Genomic DNA, 21,392 nt, shown 5'->3' on the forward strand with positions numbered 1-21,392 from the left:
CTGCTGTTAATGTTTTTCAACAACAGCAGGATGAAGGTGTCAAAATTCTTTATTTGTACGCTTCACAAGTGGCAGAAGACACTGGCAGCTCACTAATTGGCAAATAATTTTAAGAATGCACTATTAGACATATGACCCTACTCAGGGTCGCCCTGGTTATACTCTGCTAACAGGTGTTGTTGTACCCAGACTGGGACACAGCAGGCGCTTTTTCATTCTAGTTATTTTTGCCATTCGGTAGATTCAACATGTGTCTCTTCGCATATGTTTCATGAGTTTATGCAATTGAAAAAAAAAAGGGGGGGGGGGGGGGGGGGAATCCCTACAGTTTGTCAAATTCCCTGTAGTTCAAGTTTTGAGTCATGCTTGCAGTGTGTGGAAAAAAAAAAAAAAAAAAAAAAAACTTCAACTGTAATGGTAAGCTTTTTAAGTATCATGGATAAGTCAACGTGCATTTGAAATAATGTAAAAAAAAAAAAAAAATCCTGTCATTAGTATTTTTATTCAAAACTAGAGTAATAATTGCAAATGCTAATTTGCATCCTCTTGCAAACAAGGCTAGTCACAATCGAGCTTTCTGTGTTTTTAATTAAATATTATGTCACTATTTAATATTTTTATATTAACGTTACCTTATTCAAAAATAAATAAATACTAAAATGTCCTTATAAAGTACTTTCTTTTTATAAGAAACTCACTTCCTTTAGCAGTACAGTAACCGCCCTCAAAGAGCACGCTTTTCACCTCGACTCTCCAGAAGTTGAAATATGGGAATTGTAGTCCCTGTGAACTTTAAGAACTACAACTCCTAGGGTCCCCCGCGTTCAACTGGATGTATACACAGACTTCAGACTGAATACTGACTGTAAGCGTGTTAAAAATCGCAAGAGTTCCAAGCTGGTCTTGTGGAAAATTGAAAACCACATAAAGTGAAGAACCGACCTTGTATTTGAAAGCATTTCAGCTGTTTTGCTAAAATCAAGTCTGCAGTGAAAATGGGAAATGGGATGAACAAGGTATTTTTGTTGTTTTGCATGCAGGCATGTTGTTGAATACATGAGTTTTTTTCTCTCCGATTCATATAGGAACTTGTTAAAGTACTAACGTACTGCATAGTCGTAGTTACGGCGGCTAGCCATAGTAAAAATGAAAGTGTACTAAACACGTGTCGTCATAAAAAAAAAAAAAGCACATCACGTTTAGCTGTTTCTTTCTCGTTTCTGCTACCGGTGTGCTGTAAACATTCATCATAGAAGCGTTTGATTTGGGTATGGTAGTTAATTATTATTAACTGATAATCTTGTCAGTTTTAAAACAAACTAGTAACAGCTAGCTAATGTTAGTTTCGGATTTATTAAAGTCTTATTGCTGAAATAGACCAATTATGCTGGTACCACAGTAGTATAAGTGTAACTGCACAACAGGTTATAATATATTCATGTTATTTTTCCGGAAGTTATTCTGCTGACTAAATCGTGTGTGTTGCAAGAACAATGTTGTGCAGGCAGTAGACTCACTTTTCACTCAGCCAGCAATACAATGCAAGGTGTATTGTTATGTTAGTTACGTTTGTCATGCAGTACACTTGCTCTTCAGGCCTGCTGTTAAAATTTGGAGACAGATATGTTTTAGGAGACCCCCTCCCCCCTCCAGTACGCCAGATTTAGCCAAATACCTTTTATATCGCTCGAAAAGAACTGAGCAAAAATGGTGACAATAAGTGAAATTGACTTTATCAAGAGTTCACCAGCCTGGCAAAATAATCATAAAAGTCTTGATAAGAGAAACATATGCCTGCTTTGCTGTGGAACTCGAAATATAGACTAGTACTTGATATTGCTATTAATAAAAAATACCAAGTGCTCTATAGAGTACAGGTACAACACATTGTAATGTATAATAACACAAGGAAGATGTAAACATTCACATGGCAGTGTTCTTTATGCTATACTGTCCCACACATACTTTGTGACGGAACTTTTAAATACTGTTCTGTTGACATGTTGGTGAAATATTGCTGTCAGTGGGCCCTCCCTCCTTGCCTTACCAATTTTTTCAGCCCAATGTCAATATGCCAGATGGCCTTTCTGTTTCTTAAATATTCTCCTTAACAGTGTTTGCTGCCTTGCAGCTTGGAAGGATTTGTGTGATAGATATCTGAGAGCGCTTTATTTTTAGCCCATAAAAATCATTAACCCTGTGTCAGTTTCTGTGATAAAACACAACATTAGCCCTGATTTCTCTCAGCTAGATAGTGGATTTTTTTCACTGATGCTCTGAAAAAAAAAAAAAAAAAAAAGTTGCAGGGGACTAGCCCTTCACAGGCTTGTACTGCCTTTATTGATTTAAACCACATGTGTGTAGTAATTTTAAAACAGACATACATTTGTCCCTTACTGTTTATATATAAAACTACAGTAACCATTAATGCATCAGATACATTTCCCATACTTTTAAAATGGTCATTCTGTTGTCATAGGAATGACCTGCCAGTGATTTTGTGTTAGTTACCCTGGTCAGCTATGATGTGAAATGGGTGAATGTAAATACTGAGGTCAACCCAAAGAGCCATTACTATATTTAGCCCCCATTGTTATTTCATTGTTCTCTGTATAAATAATTTAATTTCAGAATGGAAAACAAATTAATCCTCTATGGTACTTCTGTTACAACCAGCCTACCGTACAGAAAGTCCAAGCAAATGCCTTGTGTTTAGTTATACATAGTAAACGGTGTAGAGGGAATGAGAATATCTGAGCAATGCACTGCTCCATGATCAATACCTGTACACTGTTCTTGTCTATACATCGGTTCAATCCCTTTACACTGTTACTGCTGTTAACATTTTCTAGATATTTTATGCACCTGGCATTACAGCATGACTGCTTTATTTTTTTAAAACGATTTTGCAAAACCAAAATAAAAAACAAAGTCACTGAATTAAGAAGCACAGAACATGTTACTGTGTATTATTGGTTTCTGTAAAGTTTAACATATAAATGGATTGAATCAAAATATTTTCAAATCAACACATCACCGATTGAACTAACACATCTTTGAGTTATACTCCTGTAAAGACATATTATTGTGAAGAGTAATTGGCTCGTACACATTAAAATGTCACAACAGTAGTCTACAATGAAGATTTTCAAATAATATTTCAAGCTAATGCATTACTGAAAGCACGAGAGTGAACTCTAGCCATTTTGAGCGTGGAACATTCAATCACTTTGCATAACTGAACTACTTTGGAGTGTGCTGAATGAACACAATTGAATTAAGATATATGAAATGGTTTGTTTTCCATGTTATGAGAACACTATTATGAACATTTGGTTGTAGACAATTCAGACATTTAACTGCAATACTAAGCATTGCATGATAATAATAATAATAATAATAATAATAATAATAAAACTCCCAAAGATACAGAAGCATGATCACTTTAATATGCAGCAAAGAAGTATTTACTTCTAATGAACTGATGAACACATACAGTAGCTACTACACTTCCTGCAGTAGTTACTGTATTTGGTAATATGTATTCAAAGGTTACAAGTATCCCCTTGTGCTGTTTGTTGATTTCTGTTTCATTCACAGATAATTGAAGCTTATTCTGTTGTGCCAACCACCACATGTCTTCAGATGTATTTAGGGAAACTCCTACGGTCATGTAAGAAAGGCTGATAGGACATTACATCATCGGCAGTACTTTTTTGTGACTTAGCCAGTCAGGGTCAGTCAGCATCTGCGCTGGTTATTGTTACATAACTATATAGAGAACGTCTTAATGACTGTCAAAACATTTAGCTTTCTAGTTTAAAACAAGTCAACCACCACACACAAATCAATCATATTTTTAATGATATGTTATTCATGCAGTACTTACAATTTAAGTGGATGGTATCACTATTAGATGTTTCAAATGACAGGGTTATCATATCCTGACAATTCTTTCTGCATCTTCCTGGATGATCTGTAGAGATATTCTTGTACAGTATGTGATGACATACATTAAGCACTGGTTAGATCTTCAATTTCCACTGGGAGGTACAGCATATCAGCACAGGCTTCACTTGGGTTGCATGGAAAGTATAAAGGGTGTAGAGTGATAAGACCCAAGCACCAATTATATTTGTTTTCTCTTTCCAGGTCCTGCCAGGTTTATACCTTGGGAACTTTAAAGGTAGGTGTGAATGTGAATATATCATTACCTGTCACGCCACCTTAAAATGACAACATTACACCATTGTTTCACAAACTTTTGACAACCAAATATCATGTTAAAATATTGATATAACTTAATAGAAAACACTTTAGTACAGAATAAATTACCCGTTGTTTCTGTAGCCCGTTCAGCCGGAAGAAGGATCATTGGTTAACATTAACATGTACTGTAGTAATAAACATAGCTGCTATCAGTGCTCTAAAATAGATCTTTTTTTTAATTGTAAGAGAGTTTCTACATACTATACATTGGATGTGGGATATATGAGAGGTGTGAAGTTTACTCCAGTTATCATTCAGAATCTCTAGATGTTTTATAACATTTATAGCAATAGATAAGGAAATTCAGTAAACAACCACTGTAGCTAACATTACTTAGTTAGGAAAATAAAACCCACAGGAAATGTATAGTAACAGGTGATAGGGTTATATTGCACACACAAGTCATTAAAAAGTAGATCTTGAAGACATGTTATAGTTTGGTAACCACTTGTCAGTGTGGGTTTTGGTAATGAGTTCAAAAAGTATGTTTCAAAAATGTCATGGAAAGGGACATTCTTCTTTTCAGTACTATTTAAAAAAATGTACTGTAGAATTTTTCTTTCTCTGTTATACTTAAATGGAATAGTGAAGTGAACTGATGAAATAAGCAACTCAATTATTTAATTTAGAGGTTCGCAGAAGTGTGTTCAGAAATAACTAATTGGTTATAAAACAAGCTTTGATAATCTGGCTCACTGAAATTTATTTTTTCTTTAGCCTAGTTTTTTTTTTTTTTTTTTAAAACAATTTGTTTAATCATACAATTATGTGCTCATAAGGGTTAGATCATGTTTCAGTTCCCCTTTAAAGTATCAATTGTTGAAGCAAAGGCTGAATTCTCAGTTTCAATAGGACACGGTGCTAACGCTGGATCAGCAGACCCCTTACAATATACAAAATAAGGTTGTATTAAGTTTCATAGCATACCGTGTATCCCCAAAAAATGTAGTTGTCTTCACTGTCTTATGTTTGGGTAACAAAGGGTTATTGGGACCAGTGCCAACCAATGGGCTCATTGTCTGGGTTTCTATAACCTTGTAAAACGTTATGTCAGTAAGATCTATATTCCCAAGCCAACCAAGGATATAAATAAGTAACATGTTACAGGTACAAGTACCATTAAAAAGGGGTCCCCGAATGGCTCACCTGGTAGAAGCATAGCCGCGTAGTCATACAGCGCAGGTTCATGTCATGGCTGTGCGAAGTAGGCCGTTCTTTCCTGGGGAGCATCGCTTTGGCCCCGGGACTGCTTCTCCTCCTGTACAGCGAACCCTGACCAGGCACCCAGTGAGCTCAGAGCGGACACCTGTAGTGCTGGCCTTTGTCCTCCAGAGGTCGGTAGCTTGCTGACATCCGCTCTCGAGTTCCTGGGTGAAAAAGGAAGCTGGCTTGGTCGTAGGATAGGAGGACGCCCACTGAATCTTCAGGTCTCCTGAGCCATGTGGAGAATTGCTGAGGTGAGGAGAAAGTGATTGGGCATTCCAGATTGGGAGAACATCAGGGAAAAAATTATAATTGGACACATAATTAATAAATTTAAAAAAAAGTAGGTCACATGGAACTTTGTTCACTGTACAATATGTGGAATGCCTTTTTTTTTATATAACAAATGTCCATACAAAATTTCATAAAAAGGTGAGCAGTTTCCAAGATATATCTTTCCATATTTTATGCTGCCTTCCAGAATGTTTGATAATGAACGGCCATACTGGGTTTAAAATAACACAAAAAGTGTGAAATGCAAAACCTCTCTGTTGTCAAAGATATGTACTCTCCACAAGAGTATGTGAATAACATCTCATTTTCCTAAATAATGTGAATGTTACTACTTACAGAACATTAAAGTAAATTGTTCTAATGTTGTACAACATTTATTTGAAAGTCTTTAGGGAGCAGTTTAGTAAACAAAGAACTACAAGTATTAGGAAAAATGTTTTTTTCAGTTTTTCTGTACTGATTTCTGAAAATTGACCTTATGCGGTATACTGTGCTGACAAAATGTCCTAAAGCAGTACTGTAACCAACTTCAACAATAGTCTTCTAAATTAATCCAAAATCATTAGGTACTTCTATGAGCCTCCTGAAAAAATATTTTGCAGAAAACGGTTCTATTAATAATGCACGCAATATTAACTATTTCAAATTATTTGCAACCTAATTTGTCACAGCATAAAGTAACGACATAGAAAAACTAAACAAACAGCCTCATCGCTTCTGAATACTGTGTAGCTTGACAGTAAGGGGTTTGGAAATGAAAGATGTTAAACACCAGCAAGGGGCGCCCTTCTTATTAACCAGAGTAAACAGATTAAGATCAAGCACATACAGGTTTACTAAACTGGCCCCTAGGGATTATTAAAGAACAGAGGGGACAGCCCTGTGAAAATCTCTGATTGAGCTGGCCTTCAGTTTGTGCTGGCACATTAGTAATTTCAGTTTTTTTTTTTTTTTTTTTTTTTTTTTTATGGAATTAAAATGAATTCTATTTGTATACGTTGTTTTTTCTTTTTTTTTCTTTCTTTTTTTTTTTTTTTTATAAACGGCATTTGCAGACAGGTGAAGATCCACGATTGATACACATTTCAAAACAAGACAAGTAAGCACTGCAACGATTTGAACATTTCCTCAATCCCAGCTTGTAATATGAATATGTTTTGCAACCTGGAACCTTTACATATTTCCATGCTGCTTTGTTTCGGTCATCTTAATAAATGATCAGCTGGAGTATAGTCTCTAATTTAAGACTTACTTGCTGTGGTGTATACAAAATAACTGTAAAAGTATTGTTTGTGATTCTGACCAAGAATGAGTGCAGCAAACCAGGTGCCAGTTTTCACATCAGTGGCTTGAATTGCTGTGTTATATCATTCTTGTACATTATACTAGAACTGTAGCGTTTTTCTGGAGAGTATTCTAAGACACACTGTAGACAAGCTAAGCAGATCAGTTAGATCACAGTAACTTGGGTCTTCTGGTTTTCATTCCAATTGAGCTCTCAATTACTTAACTAAACCCTTCATTGAACTACTAATTTGCTTAATTAGACCTTTTTTCAGCTCTTAAACAGTTGCAGATTTCAAGTTAGCTATAACATTTTATAAGTAACTTGAACTCTGCAACTTTTAGGAGCTGAGAACAATTAAAAAGGTCTGACAGAAGGCCCAGGACCTCCATGGCCGAAGGAGGAGGTGAGGGGACCACCTCCACCGCAACCCCGACCAATCCACCTGCTAACCCACTGACAACAATCCGGAGGGAGAAAACCAGACAAGGGGGTTGGAGTTTTAAGGGGGGAGGTGGCTGATTGCGGCCATGTGTGCGTTGCCCTGCTGCTGTAAATAATGTGTGTGTGTGTGTGTGTGTGAATGTAAGGTTGGCAGGGATGGGGTTAAATCTGTCCCTGCCAGCAATCACAGGTGTGGCCATTCCCCAGTTAGGTTATTGATGCTAATTAGGGAGTGGCCACATGTATAAAAAGATCCGGAAATCCTTTGTTTGGTGAAGCGGGTGTTGTAGTGTTTAGTAATGTGCTAGTGAAGGCTAATGCCCAGCCTACACCTATTTTATTTTGGCCCTCGTGCCAGTTTGTGCCTGTTTATTTGTTGTTTTGTTTATTAAATCTTAAAACTGCAGCTTTCTGTCTCTGGATCTCTTTCCTGCTGGTAGTTAGCCTGGGCCGTGACGCTATCCTGTCACAAGTATATTTTAATAACCACTGCAATATTTATTTTTTGTTATATACAATACAACATTTTCTTACATGTGAATGGAATGCATTAAATGGGTCTGAATGTTGCCTAATGCATTTTAGACTAATCAGAGCTTGTATTGATCATTTAGTTGAGAATAAGCGGCCATAACTCGGTGACTAAAGTTGTATTCCTTTTTATCTGAAAGTATACTGTATATACTTGTTGTAATCCATCTCCTCCTCCTCTGTAGCTGAATGGTAAGACGTTCGTCTTTGAGCTGTATGGTTTGTGGTTCACATCCAGACCTTGCCTTTCCATTCAATTCAATGGGCTTGGATTACAATTCATTTCACGGTACATTTTAACTGTAAAAACTATCAAAAAGCAACCCAGAGCAATGACCTATCTCTAGGAGGTTGCTGATGGTTTTTTTATTTATTTTATTTTATTTTTTTTATATCTTGCTAGGGGGAAATTGTACACTTGCACCAAAACAAGACCCCATTCTGACCAAGGCCAGATTCAATACAATATGTTTTGTATATTCTTCATTAAAGGTTGGGGGGTATGAAATGTATGCTTCACAAAAAATGAGTTCATGCATATCATAATCCCAGTAAAAACTGTTTTAAATGAATACGGTACATGTCTTTGTAAAACTGGTATCAGTGGATTTTAGCAATGTACAATAGCTATATTTGAATACTTGCTTCAACTTTGCAAGAGTAAAAAAGCAAAAATATGAATACTTTACTAAAAATATTCTTTAATATTTACTAGCATGGCTCAATGTGTTTTGTATTTCTGTACACTTTCCTGTCTGTCTGTCTATACTCAGCATGGAAGTGGCTCCTTTAAACCAAGATACCACTCACCAAATCTCAAGGCAAGGCTTAAATACCTCCATAAATAAATCTGTTGAATTGCAAATAATTTTGCTTCTTTTTTTAGAAGAATATGGTCTCAACATTTGTTGTTTAAGTACTTTGTTGGTCTTTTTTAGAAACATAGGTTTTCCGGTTGTTCTTTCAGTTCAGGTTGAGAAAGAGTTTACCATGGTTTTTTTTGGCCATGTGTTTTTCTGTGTGTGCTACTGTGTGTATTTGTGTTTGGAGCAATTATATTAAACACTTAGACATTGTGATTTCTATGTATATAATAATAAACAATTAAATTCTTGCAGATGCTCGGGACAGGGAAGAGCTTTCTAAGCACAATATCACACACATTCTTTCAATACACGACAGTGCTGCACCAATACTTCAGGTAAGAGCTTCCTAACCCTTGGTTCTCTGCTTTACACTGTTATTTTAATTAATAAATACTATAGGAGTCAAGGGGTGTAATTAATCAGTGGACCACCATCATAAGTATTAAGTATCCAGTTAGTATGACAGGTTCATAATATTAAAGCCCAAGATGGTTTTATTTATAAACAATATAACCCTCACAATACAACATTGGTCATTTTAAGAGGAATAAAATCTGAAAGTACTCCAAGCAGTATTTTATCTGTTCCTTTTTGCAACAGAGTTGCTTTTTGCTACTTCTATATGGTTGGATTTATTCCTATCAGAAAAATTGCTACTGCCTTTTGCACTTGCATCAGGCCCCTTTGTTTTAAGTGGTGGTAATAAAGGGTAGGAAAAATGATTTTAAAACCTTGGGGACTACATCTAATGACTGAAACCACAAGTAAGCCGATTTTCATCTGAACGAAAGAACAGCTTGTGAAAAGTGCATATTGAACATCTGTAAACTGTTGCTTGAGGAGAACCTTATTCAGGTTGTTCCCGGCAAGTCTTTCTTATATTATATAAAGATGACACTTCTAGTGAGATATGGTAGGGTGTAGTCAGATATGTTTGGCGGAGTGATGCATAAGTTGCAGTGTGAAAAAAAAAAAAAAAAAAAACTGTAATAAAAGACCACTCATGCAACCATCTAAAAATGTGTGTTTTTTTTTTTTTGGTCAGATGATTTAACATGGGAGTCATATATTACATACAGCATATTAACATCTATTAAAGTGGTCATTTATATACAATTAAATATATATTACTGCAATTGGGGAAATCTCCCTCTCAACCATCAGTAAATTACAAACCAATACTGTACTAAAAACTCTGTGAATTTGAGGATATAGAAATAAATTAAATAAACCAAGCAAAATATAAAATGGGTCATTCCAGTGAAGTTTAAAGTTTTTACTCCAGAGAGCAATAAAACTGTTAGAAATAACTCGGTTGGAAGGTTATATTTAGGTCTGCCTGTGGAATGGCAGTTACCACAATAAGTACAAGCACTGGGGTTATGCAAGACTAGAGATGCAATGTCATATAGATTCAGTATATCAAGGCCCTTGGCCCATAATTCACATTTATAATACAAAATCTCGGTAAAACATATTCATTTTAATTTTAAATATTATGTTTTTTTGCCATAAAAATACTTGTATGCTTTTAAATTAGATGTTTTGTAATGACATATTTGAGTTTCTTTCAGCATAATAACACTGGTCACGCATTGGGTGCTTTGGCTTCTACACAGTCTACAGTACAAAGGGTGGTTCTCAGAATGTATCCGATTTTTAATTTCATGGTTTAGGTCAGTTTGAGTCAGCAGGTCTGGTATTGTAAGTTGTGTTTAAATTACAGTTGTGAGAGCTGCCTGCAGAGTACAGTTAGAGAGCCCTTGCTCACCACATATTTCACACGTTCTTTTCTGAGAACCCTGCCCTGACACTAGCTTTAATTAACCATGATATAGTACATTTCAGAAACCACTTGTTGTTTCTGATTTGAAATGATAAGAGATTTACTGACGAATGCACCCGACTAGCCTCATGACCCTTCTCTATCCTGAAAGTAAATGTTTCAATTGTTGATTGGATGTACATAACCATGTTAACATAGTTGATGTAGTATAGGCTATACTGTAGCAACAAGGACAATGGATGGAAAGGAAAATTTGCATTAATATTAATTAAACTGATAACATTGTGTCAAGTGCCTCATCTGCTTAGCAGTGTGAAATCGCCCAGTCATTCTGTGGTAGGATTTATGCCAAAATAAAATCCAGTAACTTTATTTATTTAATTTTTTAATTAAAAAATAATAATTTAGAAAAGTAAATAAATATTAACACCCAGCTTCAGATTTTGCCTGTTTCAAGTGTTTTTTCTATTTTGCCTCACTTTCAGTGGGGCTGAATCTGGTGAAACTGATTTGTTAGTTTCAGAGCTATGGTAGCTAGTGGGAAACAAACACAGACAACTAAAGACAAAATGTGGAATTAAATGTTGCCCACTAATCACTCTGTTTGAACTATAGAGTAGCTTTACTAAGATCTTTTGGAGTAATAAATCAGTCTATTTACTAACGGGTGTTTGCTCAGGAAATACACGGAATATTTAATGTTGGCACTTTTTCTAAGAAACTACATGATGGCAAGGCTAGTACACATTTAGCAGATATATTTGACATAATCTTAGTAAATCTTCATATATATTTGTATTCCTAAACTGGACTGGTTTAGTGTTACTATTACAAGCCAACTATCACAAACTATTCACCTGGCAATAATAATAATAATACCTCTTATGAAATTGATTGTTTTTCTGAAACCCGGTCTACTGCCATTAAACCCAGTTCCAAATATTTAGAGTAGACTATTTTTTTCGTTGTATTGCCAGATTTAACCATGCAGGTAATGTCACGTGATCCTAGTGGTGATGAAAGTCACAACTGATGAGTCATGATCCTGTGACACCAATTGAAATGCATTAATCATTTAGCATTACCAGCAAAATCGATGAGGCTAGCTGCCTAATTCAAATATATTAGTGAAGCAAAATTGAAAATGAACTGTTTCTGAGAAAATGCAAGGTTTCACGTTTTGGATTCCAGATGCAGGTTATGGTCACAGTATAAACATACATTTTCAATTGTGATAAAACTTGGTATGGCCAAGTTCCTGAGTGTTTCAAGATCTAGGTCTCTGACTTGCATGAGTGCTGGCCAATGAATGAGACAACCAAGGCTATACAGCAGCTGCAGAACCTTATTGTTACATTGGAAAAAAAAGTCACCTTGGTCACAACAGTATTTATAATCAAGTGTAAATAAAGCAGGGTGATGCAATAGCTAACACCTGCTGGGGATATAGGCGATATTTTTAGATATATCTAGAAAACTGCTTATGTAATTGTGATGAAACCTGGTTAAGACATTTTTTTAGCACAAACTATTGAGACAAAAGTGTTAAAATCTGGGATTATGAGGAAGAGTTTGTCACACTTTTTTCATGATACAAATTGCTGATTTTGTATTTGGCCTTGAAGTAAAACCAAAAACTAAATACAAAGTGGAAATGCTAATTTAACAAGGCTCGCCTTTTAAGGACATACAGTATCTCTCTGTTTCGGGAAAACAGATGTCTCGATACATTTGGTTATAACCCTGACCTGTATTTATAAATTTGTGTTTCCGTACTTATGAGGCTCCAGCAGATATTTTCATTCTCTAAAATTACTCACCATTATGCCAGTTATTATTATTATTATTATTATTATTATTATTATTATTTATTTCTTAGCAGACGCCCTTATCCAGGGCGACTTACAATCGCAAGCAAATACAAATACATTCAAGTGTTACAATATAAGTCATACAATAAGAACAAGAAATACAATAATTCTCAAGTGTGACAAACCACAATTCAATAATACAGCAGATAATAGTGAAAGTTACATCAGGATATGATTAAGTACAAAATACTACAGATTAAACACTTGGCAGATTACAATATTCTGAGGTACAGGATTAAATGCAGTAAAATAGGGGGCAGATAAGAGCAAAATAAAGCATATTTAAATGAAGGGTGATAGTGTCCCAGGATACAACAGAGGAGTTCTACAGGTGCTGTTTGAAGAGGTGAGTCTTAAGGAGGCGCCGGAATGTGGTCAGGGACTGGGCAGTCCTGACATCTGTAGGAATGTTGTAGATGCAGTTGTAGATGCTGTTTTGAAAATATGTACTGTATTTTACTCTCATTTGGAAAAAAAAGTTATTTCAACTTTTAACTTACTAAGCTGCTTTGGTCACCCACATGAAAGCTTTATGAAAAACAAACACAATATGTTAATTAAAGCATGTTAATTAAGATTCGTATTGTTTTATTTGGTGTATTTGTAACAGGACAGAGGCTGGGCGCAAACCATCAACCTTGCACACTGCAAGCGACTGTCTTAATCGCTACGCAAAAGAGCAGGGCTTGTCTGTATTCGACGTTACGGAGCTCATCTCATTTCACCGACGGGACAGAATCCGTAACAGCAGTGCATCACACAGCACTGCCTGTTACATCTGCAGATTTTAAGTACAAGACGGTAGATGGTAAAACATTTTTTGATAATACTGTTGCTTCGTGGCAGGGAGTACCTTCCAGTGCTGTAGGTCACATGCTCTGATTTTTGGAATGACATACAGCTATTTTGAATTCCATCCAATAATATTTGATCCCAAATTAAAGTACTGTATAAAAAAGGAGCAAAAAGAAGAAAAAAGATAAAAGGGCAGTGCAAACGTGGTAAGAAAATTGATTTTAAAATCTTGGTTCACTTCTTTAACAGTACTTTGTTTGAAGTATTTTAAGTGCAGTGTACAGGGTGATATACATTTCAAATTCAAATTCTGTTGGTGTTTGCCTCTGCTTCTATTGTCAGGAAGTGTAGACAATGGCCAAAATACTAGGATTATCTAATGAAGTTGAAAAAATTGTAAATTCAGTACATTATTATTAATCGCAGAATTGGAGCAGAAGATATTGGAATCAATTAGAACTAGAGTTGCTAGCAACTGTAAAGGCTTCCAAGCAGTTATCGTGAAATTTAAGCGCATTGGTTAGCGCACTATGTACATTTTTCACAGCTTTGCTATTTACCGTTCATGAGAAGACTTGAAAATTGCTCAATTTTCATTAAATCCAAGATGGCTGCCACACCATGTGACCAAAGGCTGCCATATTGACCATGTCACAACATCCCATAGTCCTCTCCATCCGTGTCAAATTTCGTGCGTTTTGGTGCAGCCGATAAGAAGTTATAGGTAGTTTTATAGCCAGTTGCGTATGTTGATGATGTCATGCATCACGTTTGACCTTTAGGAGAGGTCAGAGGTCACGGGCGATGACATTTTTTCATAGAGCACATATGACTTCCTATACGTGTTCCATTATAACTATGACCCTGTCGGCACGCCCTAGGAGTTAAAATTTAAACGTAAATTCCAATATGGCCGCCACGCCGTGTGAGCAGTCTGTTTCAAACTTCAGCAGTTATTACTTTCCAATGGTCTATGCAATTTTGTTGACATTGAAGAGCATAAGTGCAATGGTGTTGTTATGGGTTGCAAAAGTTTTTTTTACAGTTATCAATATGGCCGCCAAACCATGTGACCAAAATGTGTCATTTTCATATCACCAGTCCTTCACCTGTGTCTCTATGGTCATATAAAGTTTCATGACTGTAGTGTATTGCACCTTAATTTATGCACGAATGTATGAAAATAGCTCCGTCGTGAAACGGTTATTTGCGCGCCGCGGCCATGTTTTGTAACGAAAAAGGGTGGATTTGACAAACGGTAGAAAGGACCTGGTAATGAACATGCGTGCCAATTTAGGTGTTGATTGATGTTGCAGTTTAAGACAAGAAAATTGTTGAATATGTGGCGCTAATCCAGCGTAGCGGGCAAAGCAATTGTTCAATTGACCTTGATTGAACATATGTTTTTTTATAGGCCATTGCTGCACTATCTGCTGCCATTGTCATAGTTCCACCTTAAGTTGTTTTCAACGGCAAGAGTTTTGAAAAATTCCCAAAATTTCCACGAGATCCAATATGGCGGTCGTACCGTGTGACTTTTTCATTTGGGGACGCCAGTCTGGTTGTCCAGCCATAGGCACAGGGGTTTCGCTGTCGCTCGTCACTCTCATAATTTGTGAATGTTTTTTGAAAGTGACGACAAAAAAAAATGTGGAATAGTCACTAGTGACGATCGTTTCTGATTGTACTATAAAAAAAATCCCTTTTGTTAAAGTCACACACAACGTCTCGTTCTTCAAAAGAAGGGATCGCTAAACCAGAAGAGTCACTGCTGCTGATCAGATCAGCGCCTCGGCCTCATCGATTCATTGACTCTGCAACGTTCTCATCCCGTGGTAGGTGACCGAAATGCAGTCAGCCATTCAGCGCCTGTTTCATATTGCGTGTTAGTTACCATGGTAACCCAAACCGCTTTATGAGGCTGTACTAGGTGCTGCTGTAACTTTCAGCCTCACATTATTCTTTGCAACCTGACAGTTTCTGCTGCTGCGCTTTCATGACTACAGAGAGTTCTGCTCAAACCTTTGCATCCGCAGTGTTCGCGCTAGGCAGCGCCATTGCGCCAATGTCCCGCTGAAATTCTCTTAACACGCTCGTGTGTCCCCCTTCCCTGACCAGATGCAATCAATACCAATACGCAGTATATTAATGCATTTTGTATTACCATGACATGTCTGGCGACAGGCTAATCTTTTTTACTTGTTTGTTTTATACTTGAGTTTTCATAATTAAACTCTCGTGTCTTTATTCTCGAGTCCAGTTAAATGCGCTCACACCCTCCCTGGTTACAGTCAGTTTCACAGTAAAGTCTGGATGACAACATCAGGCTTGTTAACAACATGGCCCGGCGCAAACATAACCTTGTATCACTGTTACACCCGACCATTACTTCGGGAAAAATAAATAATAAGCTTCGGCAGTGACTGTTGAAATATTATTATTATTATTATAGTTGTGCTTAAAAATACTGTGTGCAGAAGATTTGTGAAACGAAAACGTATTAACTAAAAAAAAAAAAAAAAAAAGTAGCCTACGGTAACGTTATAAAATATGTGAAATGTGTCTTTTCTATGACCAAAAATGCTAAAATTGAGGGCCAAAATTATTTTGTATGTGTTAAGCACCGTCTCTTGACCATTTCGCCAGTAGGCCTATAACGAGCATGATAAAATTATATATATACAGTGTATGTGGTTTTATACGGGACTGTATATATGCCTACAATACATCTTGCATTGAGAAAACACCACTGGAATCGGAATAAAGGAAATTATTATGTAATACAGTTCACGTGCAGCATGGTTTTGGTAAGTAGCATTTTCTAAACTATAAAATTATGTGCAGTATTAAAATAAGTTAAAAACATAGCAAATCCACAAAACCAACGAAATACATAGTGTATATTTGACATTTTATTTGTAGTGTTCTGTGTAACACGGGCCATCGTTTAAGCTGAAGCAGGTATACGCGTTTATCATATTATCAACAACACCAACGTGTAAAAATAAAGCAACAATTGTTTTGAAAACTGTCCAAAATATTTACTTGGTGGCTAAGAATGAAAAATGTCAAGATAAAAATGACATTTTTTATATGGAAATTGTCAAAATAAAAGGGGAAGCTGGAAGAATTTACCAGTGAGGACAACGGCATTTAAATACTACTACTATTAAACTGTATCTGTTGGTAATGTGGTTTCTTCTAGCAGTTTTCAAACTGGGGTACATGTACCCCTGGGGGTACTCGAGAAAAATTCTGAAATGGCAGACAACGCATTTTATTTAGTTTGTTTATGTATTGCAAACTTTTGTCATGTAATCAACGTTTAATCGCTAACACCAGACTGATGTGCTGTGACAGAGTGTTCAGTGCACACACGGCTAATTTACATATTAAATATGTACATTTTAAATAAGCCCCGTTGTTTAAATGTAATATAAACAGTTGGGCGGTTACTGCAGTCTGTCTGGGATACAAAAAGTTTAAAAAACCTTTAAGTTTAAAAAACTAAAAGCCTAGTCTTTAACTCATTTTATTTCCTGTGTGCGTTCATGCCTGCAAGTCGATATTTATTCTTTTCAATCACCCGATTAAAGTTTATTGTAACTTAAGTACTACATTTCAAACTACAGAATGTTTGGCCAGTCAGAAACCGCAGTATTGTCATGCGGTCTAGTTTGACAAGCCGTTACGTCTGGTGTAAGAGTAGTAAGAGTTTTTAGCTTTCAATCCAGTGAAAAAATGTGGGTTGTTTGCTCAATACTAGTACATTACTAGCAAAGGGCGATCAAGACGAAATACCATCAAAGATTAAAAACGCCAAAAATGTCTTGCGACTGAAGCTCTCTCCGGTTTCCCTGCCATCATCAGTGATTTGTGTGGTAACAAGCAGGGACATCCATCACACTGATACTAGGTAAGCGTTTTATTATTCTTTTTTAATTAGCATCAGTACTGTACGTTTTAGTCACCAATAATTTAAAAATGCCAGTAATATGTTTTCGTATTGAGGTCAGCTGTAGAGATGCGTAGATAGTGAATTTTTCTTTACCTTCTTTTCAATAACTTTATCATCAATATAAATACATGATTGCGGTAAACTTGTGTGCGCGAATTAAAAAACAAAACTGTTAGCCAATACTGTAAAATGTCACAGAAGAAAATCCACTCGTTTTTTCAGCACGGCCACAGCAAGAGTCAAATAGAACAAACAGAACAACAAGTTGTAGAAAGTGAAGACTTGGATTCGGAACACCAGACAAAAAAGAACAAACAAAGCTCACAAGCGTCAGATAACAGAAAAAGAAAACAAGCAGCAAAGTTTCAGCCTTATTGCAAAACTGTTTCCATGGGTTGTATATAATATTCTAACACTTTTTTTTCTTTTTATTATAAAAAGACATACATGGTATAAGTAATTCATAATGCATTCTGTGTCTGTATGTAGCTTTTCAGGGCAAATAAATCTGGTTCTTGAGTTTTAATGTTCTAAAACTTTACAGCTGTAAATTACCAATTTATTTAAACTGTAGAGCATTATTAAAATGGTTTAATTAAATAATTGTTTTGGTCAATACAGTGATTTAACACCCTTGAGCTGTGCGCCAGTAGTGACTATTGAATATCTGGAGTCACTAGTGACTACAAAAATCTAGAACCCAGGGGAAACTCTGCATAGGCATCTACTTACGTATGCGTTTTCATAACTCTGCGATGATGTTTGGGAAGAAATAATAATAATAATAATAATAACAACTAGAGTTGCGAGCAGAACTCTGCAGTAAGCAGTTTCTGATATATAGGCGTTTTAACAAATTCTGCAAAATCCAATATGGCTGCCGAACCATGTGACTTGCGCAAGTTTGGACACCAGTCTGGTTATCTGCACATAGCTACCTACCTACACACCCGATTTCATAAGCCTGCGTCTCGGCAGAAAGAAAAATAATAATAATAATCCTAACAGAAACAATAGACTTCCCCAGCCTATGGCTTGGAAGCCTAATAATAATAATATACACAGCAATAACAATAGGCTTCCCCAGCCTTTGGCTTGGAAGCCTAATGATTGCAAACACTGTACAAAGGCATCAACAGCATTTAAAGTACACCCTTTCATAAACTGAAGTTAGCTTTTGCGCGTCCTTTTTTTAAAACTGTAAAAACTTTCACATTAAGTTTACTTGGTCAGTTACAGCAATATTATTATTTGTTTATTTAGCAGACAAGGCGACTTACAGAGACTAGGGTGTGTGAACTATGCATCAGCTGCAGAGTCACTTACAACAACATTTCACCTGAAAGACGTAGCACAAGGAGGTTAAGTGACTTGCTCAGGGTCACACAGTGAGTCAGTGGCTGAGCCGGGATTCGAACCGGGGACCTCCTGGTAGCTAAACCAGGGGTATAGAAAACTGGTAAATTGGTGCCGGCTTCAATGCTAAGATAAAACTAGATAAAAAAATCAGTGTTACCAATGAGACAGCACTCTGTTTAAATGTCATTCTGTCTCACAATGTACTTAAAAGGCACACATGTTCATGTAATGCATCCATATGTTACGGTTCAACACTGTGAGTCATTAGGAGCTTAGAGTACTGCTATACCAGTGAAGAAACAGTTCAGTAGAAGGGCTGTCTCGCAGTGCTACGTGTGTAGGTGTATTGGACATCCTTCACAGGGCCAGGAGGATTTCCTCATTAATTTGCCAGGGCTTATTGTGTGATCTGTGCATATATGTATATATTTGTATTTTTTTTAACTAACCTGAAACACTTAGCAGGTGTTGGAGGTTTTTGATATTTGCATTTTGTTTAGTAAATTTAACCCAAGGGTTAACCCCGGCTTTAAGAGTTGTCGATTTCTTGGAAATCATTGACGATTTTGTTTTAAAAATATGCTGCATAAGTTAAAATGTGGGGGGCCATATTACTAATAAGGTTTCGAGTGACAAGTATTATTCAGCATTTTCTGAAAGGGGATTTTAGTAAGCCCTTCTTTTTCTCCAACATCACCGTTAATTGTATCTTTTAATACATTCTGTGAACTGTTAAACACTTGTTAGACCAAAATGCAAAACGAATATTGAAAGAACAGCTAGTAGTTACACCTATAACTGAACTTACCCATAAATAGCCAAGAAGAATCGTGAAATGTAATACTTTTATTAGTGCAACGTGTCTTATAGCATCTGTTTAGGTCAGCTATTTAAAACTTTATTAGTTTTCCAGGCCATGTGTGTAATTATTTATTATTGATTTTTTTCAATGTCATTTTCTGTTTTTTCTTTTTTTTTAATTCAAGTAATTAGATTTACATTAGCAGATCAGGTGTTTTTGATAATACAATCCATTTAGTTAATGGAAAGAAACATTCACCTGATGGTAGGGAGATCATTTATTCGTTTTTCTGTTGTTAATCATTGGTTTCAAAGCACCTCAGTGAGTAAAACCTATACTAGAACTTGCAACCCATTCTTAAAACAACTAACTGAAAGTCAACTGAAAGGCATTTTCTGTCTTTCATCAACTCAAGGGAAATCTTGTGTTACAAATAACCATAGCAACAAAATTATTTAGAAACTGTCTCAATCACTGCAATGAAATTCTACTAGAACAGAGCAAAAATACCAAATTAGACCTTTAGGAATAATCCAATGGTAGCTGATTAAACCAATCCAAGGGGATTCCCCAGAGCTGTTAAATACATTGAAAAATCTTGCTGTGGCTTATTCTGGCCATTTTGACATTTGGCTATGTTTCAGAAATAGGATATATGGGAATAAAAGGTCAGTTTCTCTCCCCCATCCCCACCCCCCCTCTAAATTTCTGTTTCCCTCTGAATCTTACTTCCCTGCACTGTTCACTTTCATGGATTTCTGAATTAATTTGCTAAGCCTTCGTCCCTTCTGTTTCCTCTGTTGCTTAAGGAGATGGTCTTATCTACTGACTGGTTAGACAAGGCAGGATGCAAGCAATCCATTTCACTTACAAGCTCTACAGTATATATAGCACTGAATGACTATTTTCTTATAATTTCCCTACAACTAAAACATCAGTTGAATAAGGTACACAGTCATTTTCATTTATGCATCCACAAATATTACTTCAGCCCAGCTGCCACATGTAAACTACCTGCAATACTCTTCAAAGCAATGTTTAAGCAAAATGAATTGTTTAAAAGGAACATTAAATAATTCAAATTGATTTAAATCATTGATATTTTGATCAAGTGCTAATAGGTTACAGGGTAAACTCAAGCAAACCTGTTATACTAAACCAGAGGATGATATTAATACATTATAGTTAATGCAGTGAAGTCTGAATAAATAGGTCACCAAAACATCAGTGAACATTTTTAGCTGCATAAGACTGTTGTGCTATAACTCAAGGGGCCTTAAAAACACAAATTCTGTCTGGGGGCTGATAAGTTCAGCTGACATTTATTTAACCAGCTATACAGAGTGTATTTACTAACCTTCAGCTGTGCACAGATACTACCAAACAAAGATGTCATCGCCTTATTTTACATACGTCTCACACTTTACCGGTATCGAAATAGATGTATTTTGGTTAAGCAAATAGGGGCAATACCGTTTTACACAACTGTGCAAAATGATTGGTACACATCCATGCGATACCAGCCACAGGTAAAGTGACCAATTAGTTTAAAATGTGTTTTATTATCTGATTAGTTTAAAACTCTCACTTGTTTTAAAAGTATGTGCTAGTTGTCTTCTGACAGTATCTGTTGAAGTGACTGCAGGCAGGCAGGGTTTCGGAAACTGTGCAGGGCGTAGGTTTTGGTGGTTAATGTTATTGAAACAGAAAAATGAGAAGGCTGAGATTTGGAGTTTCAAAGTCAGAAGTATGCAGGTTTTTATTTCACAAAGCATACCTTTTTGGAAAAGAGAAAAAAGTATCAGTTTTATACTGCAATTTCCCTGTCACTATTAGACAGATGTACAGTATTTCAGTCTTCTTTACTACACAGTAATTATCTCAGGTATATTGTGCACAGTGCTCCAGGTAAGATTTTTGGCCATTGAT

General features: G+C 36.1%; 1 protein-coding gene across 1 annotated transcript in view; it reads left to right on the plus strand.

The window, feature by feature from the left end:
- Positions 1-811: 811 nt before the first annotated feature.
- dusp22b (dual specificity phosphatase 22b) overlaps positions 812-21,392 on the plus strand; it is a 64,521-nt gene continuing 43,940 nt past the window's right edge. Inside the window, exons 1-3 of the mRNA XM_034059241.3 lie at positions 812-1,016; positions 4,153-4,186; positions 9,145-9,227. Of these exons, the coding sequence (XP_033915132.1) occupies positions 996-1,016; positions 4,153-4,186; positions 9,145-9,227 (138 nt within the window). The 5' untranslated portion in view covers positions 812-995. The remainder of the gene's footprint in view (positions 1,017-4,152; positions 4,187-9,144; positions 9,228-21,392) is intronic.

Source organism: Acipenser ruthenus, chromosome 3 (assembly GCF_902713425.1).
Source record: "Acipenser ruthenus chromosome 3, fAciRut3.2 maternal haplotype, whole genome shotgun sequence".
In the NCBI taxonomy this organism is placed as follows: Eukaryota; Metazoa; Chordata; class Actinopteri; order Acipenseriformes; family Acipenseridae; genus Acipenser; species Acipenser ruthenus.